Source organism: Poecilia formosa, unplaced genomic scaffold (assembly GCF_000485575.1).
Source record: "Poecilia formosa unplaced genomic scaffold, Poecilia_formosa-5.1.2 Scaffold2367, whole genome shotgun sequence".
Classification (NCBI taxonomy): Eukaryota; Metazoa; Chordata; class Actinopteri; order Cyprinodontiformes; family Poeciliidae; genus Poecilia; species Poecilia formosa.
The window spans coordinates 1-10,785 of NW_006802306.1; the positions used below are offsets into that span (position 1 = coordinate 1).

A 10,785-nucleotide genomic window follows, 5' to 3' on the forward strand; every position below is an offset into this window, starting at 1 on the left:
TTTTTTTTGCGCTAAATCGGGAACTATTGTGCAGCGCTGAAGGGGCGCAGATAAGGATCCGTGTGCGTTTCCGCCCGGCTCCCGCACAGCCGGAGGTGATTTGACATTTTGTGCGGTGCCTGCGCATTTCTTTAATGTAGATGTCTGCAGAAATTAACGACGTAATGCTGAAGTTGTCGGCGCCAGCTGCCGTTCGGGGAGGCTGCAGGAGGCGCATTGAGAGCCGCGTCACTTTATTATAAAACTAAAGGTTGCATCACATCTGATTTTCATTTTAAAGCGAAAACACCTGGGATGTGTTGACCCAGCCATTTGGCTGAATGTGGCATTCACGGGTGCATTGTTGCCTCCCAGGATGTCTCCACTTAATGAAATGCCGGTCAGCATCCCTGCTGCTGTTTCCTGGAGCTGAAGCCCTTTGTCTGACAAGAAACATTGAAAACTTAAAAGGATTTACACCTGAAGACTGATTACATAAGATTACATGATTACAATCTGAGAGAGAGAGAGACAGAGAGAGAGAGAGATAGATAGAGAGAGATAGAAAGGCAGGACCAGTAATCCTAATGAATGAAGTTGATGCGTGTAGCAGGGCCGTTCATTGGATTACTACTGTGGGCTTCAGGTGGGATCCACAAAACAGTACAGAAATAAAACTCTAAGAATATCTAAATATCTTAGTAAGTTAAGATTTAATCAAAAAGTTTTACATTTATTTAACTAATTTGGTTGAAATGGCTAAAAATACACAGCCAATTTATCACACATACTGTTTATTTTTGTTATTTTTGAATAATTCTGCTTATAAAAATATTTGAACTGTTACCATGTAGTGACAGTTTATGAGACAGATAATATGTGAAAATATTGATCTCTTCCATGTGCTACTATTGCAGTCTGAAGAAATGTACCAAAAACAACCAATCAGAACAAGGAGGCGGGTCTTAGTGCTCCCAATCATGTTTGTGTATGCTGCTTAAAGTGCTAATGGTGGAGAAACAACTCACTACAGTAAAACTGTTTATCTGCCATCATTTGTGGGTATGCTAACTAGCCTTAGCATCCATGCTAGCTGCAGCGCAGCAGAGAGCAAGAGGGAGAGAGAGGATGAGCAGGTCCACACAAGACTGTGATTGACAGAGCTAATAGTATCTCTGTGCAGTATAAACACTCAAGATGTGGTCCAGGCTCCTTTTACTTTAATTACTGCAACAACTTTGTCAAACCCAGTGAGAGTGTCGATACTAAATCATGCTTGAAAATGAAATCAGCATCTCCATAAATCTATGGCTTTGCATTTTTCTTCCACCAAACTTTCCAACAATATTGCAGCACTTGGACTGACTTCATCATGAGTGTTTAGGCTACAGCACAATCATAACATTTTATTAGCTGAAATTCAAAGTCATCAAAACTAACAGAACAAAAAAAAAAACAGTTGGCAACAAAAAGCTGATAATACAGTATTAATCTGCATTTTAGACATTTAAACACAATATCAACATGTTCGGTTGTAGAGGTTGTAAAGGACTAGATGTGTGATTTATTTAATGAGATACAAACTGACAGAGCTACTGATCAGCAGGCTATTACTGCTTTTTCTCTCCAACAGGCAGCCATGTTGGATTTTATGGTTTATTTTGGTGAGAAGTCAAACTTTATGAGTCAAACTGTTTTTGAATACAGTTTTTTCTCATTTTCAGAATATTTAGTTTGGTCACTGAGAAAATCCCACTTCTTTACTGAGTTGCATGGTTTAAATTTTCAGATTTTTCTGTAATATTTGAGTCATTTTCAACTAATTTAACTGTAAGATGTATCTAAATTGTTTAGTCATTTGCACACTGGATAAGCACCAATCTGCATGCCTTAGGGTGGCTAAGGATGTGAATTTAAACCACTATGAATGTTTTTATGCATGAAAACTTCAGACAGGATTTGAACCAGTGACCAGACCTGCAAGCCACACACTCCAAAAATGCAAAATCTATTAACTCTTACCAAGTGTTTTTGGTAGTTTCTAGTGGAAATATCTTCAAAACTACTTAAAAAAAACTGACTTAATTACATGTTCCATATTTATAAAGTGCAGAACAACACAGCATACCAAATAAATGGCAACAGTTCTGAAAAACAAACAGACAAAAGTAATGGGTTTGATTTGGAACAAGAGTCTGACAGTCACTACAGACAGTTTCCACACTGCAAAAATAAAAAAATATTAAGTATTTTTAGTTTAGTTTTCAGTCCTAATATCTTAGTACACTTGAAATAAACAAAGCTAACTTACAAATAACTTTTCAGCAAAATATAGGAGCTTGATTTTTGGTCAATAATTTCTTAACATGGATGGAAAAGACCTAATTCCACTAGAAGATTATTTCACTTATAACATGGAGAAAATGTCTTATAATAAGCAAAATAATCTGTAAGTAGAACTGGAACTTTTTCATCATTATAAAGAAATTATTGACCAATAGCAAGCTCCTATATCTTGCTGAAAAGTTGCATGTAAGTCAGTTTTGCTTTATTTGAAGTGTGCCGAGATATTTGCAGTAGGACCAAAGACCAAAATATTTGGTAAGATTTTGTGTTTTTGCAGTGTACTGTCATAATATTATGTCTTTGAACACAGAGGTGACAACTCGACTCGACCTTCTCAGGAAGTTTGACGACGTTCTGTCATGAGCGATGCTTTCATATTTTTCTGAAAACCTTACTGGTCTCTATGAAAGCAGGTTATTAATAAATGAACTTTAATGTCTGAGTCTGTAAATGATCCTGAGAACAGTTGGGTCCATTTGGATCTGAGTACCACGCCTTTCCAGCAGCCTCAGTCAGTCAGACCAGAACCACTTTTTATTGTCTCGCCACCAGAAACCTCTGTGATCTACATGAGCTTCTGCTGCTGTGCTACAGGAATATTTAGTCTCCATGGAAACAGAGGCTGTAAAAAAATCATGATGATGATGATGATGATGATGACAAAGTGCTGCTCAAACCTGCAAATTACAAAATGCATCTAATCTAAGATCTAAATCAGCACAACAGAGTGATTGGATCTGCTGAGGCTCAAACATGAACGCGCAATTTTAGCGTTTAGCTTGTTTGATAAGGAGAAAAGAAACGTTTCTACAAATCCGCCATTAAGATTTATAACTGATGGTGATAAGGGGGGAGGATCGGAGGCAATAACAGCTGGATATAATGAGAACAGGAATAAAAAACCTCTGCAGCTCCATGCTGAGGGTGATTTCAGGGAGGAAGTTAACCTATATCTGATTTTAAATGAGTCCTTCCAAACCCCTCAGGGATCCGATGGAGGTCTCAGAGATCCCAGTGTGCAGCGAGCGCCCCAGATTTCTATTTTTCTTTACATGATTCATCTCAGCAGGTGCAGAACTCTGCAGTATAACATGTAAAACCTTGAAACACCCTCTCATTTAAAAACACTTTGAGCCTCCAAGTTATTCTTTATACTTTGCTGCATCCTTATCATTGCTTTGTTAGACTTTTTGATGTATTTTATGACTTTTCTTTGCATATCTGCTAAATTAAAACTCAAGTATTAGTTAAAAACCTTTATTAAAATGACTGAAACCACAAATGGAGTAAAAAGGAAGAAGTAAAGTATTAAAAACGACAAAAAAAAATCCCTTCAGAGATGATGCTTAAAGGTTTTTGCTGGTGTATAAATGCTACTTTTCTACATTTTAATTGCTTTTTAATGTTGATAATTATTATTATCAACATTAAAAATTATTGATAATGATCATTATTATTGAAATTTGTCTGGAAACAATTGCATAAAAACAGGGAAAAAAATGCTTAAATCTTTAACTTTCAAAAAATTTCTGTGTACAAATTCACATGACTGTGGAAATAGGCCCAAATTTCTACATATTAACTTTTTTTAAAAAAAAATTAAACTTTTGAGGTCAAAATATTAACCTTTAACAGCTTGAATAGTAATTTGTTCTTAACTGTAGCTCCTAGAAATCATGAAACAAAACACAGGTTTAAATTTTCTGAGTGGTATAGAAACATTTTACTGCTTGTTTGTCATCTAGATTAAATCTGCTTCATTTAAAAATGTTTATTTCTTGGAAATGTAAGAACTGGGGAGTCCAACGCTGGATGCAGATCCTAAGGCAAAGTGGCAAACATGAATCACTTTATAACATGAATTATTTTAAAAGTGAAACAGTAGAAAGGCTTGTTTTATATTTGAGTTGAGGATGCCATCACTCGGAAAGTCAAAAAGTAAAATGCGATTGTAAAAAATGCAATCATTCCCATACTTTCTCAGACTGACGCCTCAATAACGCGTTTAAATCTAAAAACGCCTGGCAACCATAAAACTAATCGACGTTTTGTGACGTCAGTGTCGTTAAACCAATGAAATCGCTTTTGTTAAATTTTTACCGCGACTAAGCGAGCTGAAGTGGGTGTTTCTGTTTTGGAAGAAGATCTATAATGATTTTTTAAAGGAATATATGAATCAATATTTTAATACTTTTGAGCTCTTTAGGTAAGTATAAAGGTGGTGCAGTTTGCAGTGATTTCCCTTCCCTGTTAATGTGATTTTCACTGGGATTGTAACCAGACAAAACCTGAAATGTTGATGGGCGGAGCATTAGCCATTAGCTTGTAGCTGAGGCTAACATGCTAACACCGGTGGGCTCAGGCAGCAGTAGTCGGCTGGGGTCTCACATGCCGCTCGCTTTGTTGTCTCTCTTCTGGCTTGGTTAGCTCACAACAGTCTCCGTCTCCTGCCCTCGGCCTGACCTCATGGATCCCGGTGGAAGCGAACTGGACTCCAGCCTGCCTCAGCCGGAGAACCCGTGCCTGATAGTGGAAGATTCCCAGCCGGACAGCGTCGGTCTGGAGGACGACCCGGAGAGCAGCTACCGGGCGCTGCTGGCCCGCCGCCTGTCCAGCCTGCAACCGGCCGCCCGCAGCCCGGTTCTGGTGAGATGGATCTTTAAAAGCTGCTGGTTTATTTCAGTCAGATTGAAAAATAAATACATTAGGATAAAAAAAAATATTACCACACCATTTAAAAAGAAGTAGTATCATAGCTATATCTCAGTATGGAACATGTTTAGGTATTTTCCCGCAACTTTTTAATAGTAATTACTTTATTTTCTGTTTATTTCCTGTTACAAATCCTTCTTTACTAGTTAGTATCCTAGCGGCATCCCAACAACTACAAGCATTTACTCCATATCCATCATATTTAATCAGAGGCAGAGAACCCCAATATTTTACTCGAGTAAGAGTAAAATTACTTCAAAATATATTTACTCAAGTAAAAGTAAAAAGTATCAGTCCAAGAAATGACTCAAAAGTCAAAAAAGTATTTGGTGAAAAGTCTTCTCAAGTTCTGAGTTACTGATCAAATGATCAATCATTTAATATTTAAAAATGACATCATTATTAGATGGACCAAAATATAAAGTTAATTGGAAAAGGACCAAGATTACAATAATTCATATAAGTAACAAAAAAATAACAAAATCAGGAAAAAGAAAAAAATTCCAAATCAGTTTCTATCAATTAAAAAAAAACGTATGAAACTTTAACAAAAACTGCAGGTTTGTTTCTGTTTCTGGTGAATTTTGGTTAAAACATGTTTGTTTTTCATTCAGTGGGTAGAAAATCCAGAAGTTTTACTCAAGTAAGAGTAGAAATACTTTATAGTAAAATTACTTAAGTAAAAGTAAAAAGTAGCTGTTCCCACTTTTTGCCTTTAAAAGGTAGTAATACATAAATTTAGAGGAATAAATAAAGTGCTTATTTAAAGCAGTTTTTGACATTTTGATGATTTATTTATTTATTTATTATTGTTTTTTTTTTTAAAACTAAAGTTGTTATTTTTCTTTTCCAGGAACTAATATCATCACCACCAGGAAGTAGATGCTCCCAAATCGACAGCCAATCAGAGAGTAACAACCAGGCAGAACCAGGTAAGTAAAATAATCCATATTTTACTATGTTTGCATTTTAATCTCACCTGTAAAGTTTTAAAAATCTTTTGTTTTTTTGGTTCAGAGGTCGTAGCTGCAGCCGACCCCAGCTCGCCACTGCAGGAGGAGAGTCAAGTTATCAACGTCTGTCCACATCCCACCAAGAAAAAGTGAGTACACCCTGCTTCCTGTCCTGGTTCAGGTCACATTTAGTGAAATATTAAATGGGAACTTTAATAAAAGTGAAATAAATAAGGGTGGAGGAAAGTACTGAATGTTTATGAACTGGTGCTGCTGGTTTCCAGTTACATGATGGACCAGTTCAGATGTTAGGATGTTTTTTTTTTTTTTTCTCTGTAAGAGTCAACTTTTTTCCGCTGCAGTGGCGCCACCTGCTGGTGACAGCAAAGTTTATTCACCTGAGTGGGAAAAAGAGAACAGATTTTATTTATATTATCAATAAATCATGCAGTTTCTCTGGAGGAAACGATTCAACTTCAAAGAAAAAGATAGAAAATGGAGGAAATATTTACAGTTTTTATTTTCATTAAAATGTTTCATTCCTTTCTTTGTTTCTTCTCTTCCTCCCTTCCCTCTTTTCTTTCTTTTTTCTGTTTTTCTTCCTCTCTTTCATCCCACCTTCCTTCTACCCATCCAGTGAAATAACAACGTTTTTTTCCATTGAACTCTCCAGGTTTGTACCTGAGGATTCTGAAATGGATCCTGGAGCCGATTCCACGACTAACTGTGTTCAGTCTGACGGTCGGTGTTCCTCCTGCTAAAGGCTGAAGTTTAAACTAAATATTTTCTGTCCTTCTGCGTCATATCAGCTCCTTCTGTATGTTTCCAGGTGGATCGTCTCAGTTTGGGTTTCTGGAGCTCTCACAGAGTCAGGACCTTGAAGCTGGCGGAGACCCGGGCCATCGCTCTGAAAGTAAAAACCAAAACAGCTCTTATTTTAAAGCAGGAAATTATCACATTTACATGTATTTCCTGTTTCTGCTGCCAGATGAAAATGTTTTATTGCATGCTAACAGTGTTGACACTCATCAGGCCAACATCTGTGTGTTTTTGTTCTTTTTAATTTCAGAGCAGCAAAGTGTTGCCCTCAAAACTTTGGCGCATCAAGATAACAAAGCAGTGAGGTAAATAATTTTTTAAAATAAACTTAAATTAAGCAGATTAAAAGCTGTTAAGCTTTGAGATAAGATTTTAGCATTTATTTTTAGCTTCTTCAAATGCTAACCGGTGGTTAGCACTTCTGCTAATCCACTAATAGTGGAGCTAATGTTTTGGTTTAACATGTTAGCATTATGCAAATTATGGTGCAAAATGTAGCTGTATTACATTAATAAAATGTTTAAGAAGGCGTAAACTAAAAGCGGAGCCCTGAGGGACACCACATCTAAGTTTAGTGCTGTCTGATAAACGTTGCTCTCCTGCAGGTCGGAGGTTAGCTCCAGCAGCTCCTCCGAGTCCGTGGGCCAGTCGGGTCGCCAGCTGACCGTCCAGGTTCTGCTGCACTCCCAGAACCTGCAGGAGTCCGAGGAGCCGGACCAGCAGGACTGCGATGTTCTGTCCTCACAGGAAGATCTGTTCGACGCCGACAAGTCAGGTATGTCCGTTTGGCGAGCTGCTTTTCTGCAGGGAGCGAGAAGAACTGGTAAATAACTGCGTCACGTTGAAACCTCTCAGGCGCCGCTGTGGACAGCACGGTGTCGGAACCGGAGCAGCCGGCTCGGCCCACCTCCACGCCGGCCCACAGCCTGCAGCTGCTGCATCTGTCCGGACAGGGAACGCTGGTCCAGGAGAGTCTGTCCCAGTGAGTCACCAGCAGTAATCTGATTACTTTTTTCAAGTAAAGAGCAAAGTAAGGGATTACAAATCCTGAAAAAATTACTATATCAGGGCTGAAATAATTCATCCAATTAATCGTGATTAATTGAAATAGTTGCAATTTTTTAAAACGATCACAATTAATTGTAACAATCATGATTAATCAAATTAATTGGAATTAATCCAATAAATCGGGATTAATTGAATCAGTTGGAATAAATTCAATTAACCGCAATTAATCAATCTTTAAAATAATCATCAACAGTTTTAGTAATCGATTAATTGCTATCCAGAGCACACAGACTCAAAAACACCCAGAGCAGTAATGAAGCTAAACTCTGTAAAAAAATAAATACGTTACATTTTAAATAAAAACAAACTTTTTTTGTAAATGTGTTGAACTCCTCAAGTGTTTTAGTTTTACCTGGTTCTAATTCTGGAAAATCTCCTAATATTCCAATTATTAATCTGATTATGGAAAAAAAATGATCAAATATGGAAAAAATGATCAAAAGAGAAAGTTTGGGTCTTTGTTATATTTCTATTAGGGCTGAAATTATTTATCTTTGTTCTCAAATTGGTGGCTGTATGATGATTTTAAGACTTTTTATGACTCTTTTTTTGTGTTTTTATGATGTGAAGCACTTTGAACTGCCTTGTTGCTGAAACATGCTACACAAATTAACTTGATTGATTGATTGTTGTTTGGTTCTGTTTGCCCAGGAGCTCCGTTGACTACGTCGCCCCAACGCCGGACAACTTCCCCCACACTCCTTTAATCATTGCAAGCTCGCCGACCGAAGCGGAAAACGAACGCGACGGTGAGTGAGTGAATTTAAACCGGCCGGTGAGCGAATTAGAAACGGCTCTAATGAGCTGAATGTGTGCAGAGGAACCCATGGACACCTCGCTTCCGCCGGAGGAGCGAGCGGCGGCGCAGGACGAGCCGATGGAAACAGACGCCGCCTCGAGGCCACACTCACCTACCTCTGCTCCGGTCTCCCAGAATGCCTCTGGTCCAGAGCGAGCGCTGCCTGTGCCGTCACAGCCAGGGCTCTCTCATGTACGTATTAACAGAGTTGGGCAATAATTAGTTACATTGATTGGAGTAACTTTTTCAAAAAATTGTCCTTTTAGAAGTATTTTTACTGCGCTTTACTTTTTACTCTTACTTGAGTAAAATTTCTGGATTTTCTACCCACTGAATGAAGAACAAACAAGTTTTAACCAAAAACTCACCGAACAGAGACACACTAGTCTGCAGCAGTTAGCAAACACCTGCTGAGCTGCTTGTCAGTGGTAAAAATGTTGTTGAAGGATTAATAGAGGAGCCATGTTGGGATGACCTCTGAAGGCGGAGCTCCAGAAAGAGCAGGAGTTTTTAAAGAGACAGAGGCCCAATTTCTAGGCGTTGAATTAGGAAGTCAGATTTAATCTGAGTCATATTTGATATATGTAGCATTTTTTAACAACTGAAGTTAGCATAGTTACTTGAATGTGCTATAAAAAGGAAAAAACTCAACACTGGCCCGTTAAGAACGAAAGCAGCAACACTCACTGCTCATTTTAATGAGTCGGTTTCACCATCCAGACCTTTCTCTTTGTTTCAGGATGTTTTTGTTCCCACACAGAGCCAAGAAGCCAGGAAGTCTCCTCCGTTGCCTTCTGAGACTCAGTCTTCGCTCCGGGAGTCGGCTCCGTTTTCCCCTGCGCTGCAGCTTTCTGTGAACGCCGATAGCGGCGACCCGGTTCTGGTGGAGGAGGACAGTCAGGACAGTCAGGACACGCAGATAGACGAGCTGGAAGAGCCGCCAGGTGTCGATACCAGCGACGCCGCGGCTCCGGAGGAGTCACACCAACCCGACCGGACTGAACCGGACCTGCCGCACGAGTCCGACAGGCAGCAACAGGAAGCAGAGACAAATGTGAACGAAAGCAGCAACGCTAACCACTCTGACTTGGCGGCGAACAGCTGCGTGCAGGAGACGCCGTGCAGCACCACGGCAGCATCACACGCCTCCAGTTCAGGAGAAACGGCAGAACAGAACCATTCGACGGACAAAAACAAGATGGACGACTGTGAGGAAGAGGAGGAGGATGTCATGAAGGAGGAGAACACCGGTGGCGCCTCAGCGATGGCGCTGGTCCTCTCCGAGAGTCAGCTGATGTCTCCGGAGCCAATGGAGGAGGAGATCCAGGACAGCGTCGTCTTGGCAACCGACGGAGAGAAAGACAGAAACTTGCAGCCGGAGTCCAGCGTTTCCGAGGGCGACGGAGCCAAAGGGGTCGCCACGGCTAACGGCCACCGGCAGCAGACCCAGGAAGAGAGAGCGGAGGACGCCCTGGGCGGGCGAGAAATGGAGGGCGTCAAAGACAAGAGCCTGAGTGACAGCTCTGGAGGTTAGCGCTGCGTTTATTCACGTAAAAAAGTCTTCAAAAGTTTTTTAGGGCTGGATGATGTGGCTGAAAAATAATTTAGGAGTTTTATTTTAGTTGCTATCGATAATCAGGGTCGGACAATAAATCAATAACAATGTATATCGCGATTGACACGTGATCAATATCAATAAATAATACATCTGATAGAATATTCAATATTTTGGATATTCACTGAACTGTGATCCAGAACCGCACAGCATTCTGGGAGACGTAGGCAGAGGAAAGACATTGGCTGCTCGAATTCTCACAGCTAGCTTAGCAAAGTTGGTGGAATCGACTAACTCACTCTTTGGTCACCTAGCAACTCGCTTGTTCTTTGGTTACCTAGCAACAACCTGGTGATGAACTGGCGCAGCAGCAGTTCCAAGTCTCCCCACTTTGCCTCATAACTGCTTAAAAGTGAAAAATAACGATGTGGAAAGAAAACTGGATAAAACACGAAGGGTCCTGCCACTGGTGTGGCAATATTTCAGATATTTAAAACAAAAAACTAATCGGTAATTATTGATATAAAAGGATGTGAAATGCTTATATCGTGATG

General features: G+C 39.6%; 1 protein-coding gene across 2 annotated transcripts; it reads left to right on the top strand.

The window, feature by feature from the left end:
• Window positions 1–4,485: 4,485 nt before the first annotated feature.
• On the top strand, window positions 4,486–10,225 carry LOC103133203 (tumor suppressor p53-binding protein 1-like). Of its 2 annotated transcripts, XM_007544977.2 has the most exons (12): window positions 4,486–4,531; window positions 4,753–4,971; window positions 5,891–5,969; window positions 6,055–6,139; window positions 6,664–6,731; window positions 6,820–6,903; window positions 7,060–7,114; window positions 7,415–7,584; window positions 7,665–7,791; window positions 8,529–8,626; window positions 8,696–8,868; window positions 9,416–10,225. In XM_007544977.2, the coding sequence occupies exons 2-12, from the start codon at window positions 4,792–4,794 to the stop codon at window positions 10,208–10,210; spliced, it is 1,914 nt and encodes a 637-aa protein (XP_007545039.1). In that variant the 5' UTR covers window positions 4,486–4,531; window positions 4,753–4,791; the 3' UTR covers window positions 10,211–10,225. The 2 variants fall into 2 exon arrangements, with proteins under 2 accessions (XP_007545039.1, XP_016523269.1); XM_016667783.1 differs by lacking the exon at window positions 4,486–4,531 and having other exon boundaries at window positions 4,687–4,971; window positions 9,437–10,225.
• Window positions 10,226–10,785: the final 560 nt, after the last annotated feature.

What these genes read in the sequence shown, in the direction of transcription:
- LOC103133203 (XM_007544977.2), top strand. Translation starts at nt 4,792, where the DNA reads ATGGATCCCGGTGGAAGCGAACTGGACTCCAGCCTGCCTCAGCCGGAG. An exon ending in CCACATCCCACCAAGAAAAA is followed by an intron (nt 6,140 to 6,663) that starts GTGAGTACACCC and finishes TGAACTCTCCAG; the next exon opens with GTTTGTACCTGAGGATTCTG. An exon ending in CCCGGGCCATCGCTCTGAAA is followed by an intron (nt 6,904 to 7,059) that starts GTAAAAACCAAA and finishes TTTTAATTTCAG; the next exon opens with AGCAGCAAAGTGTTGCCCTC.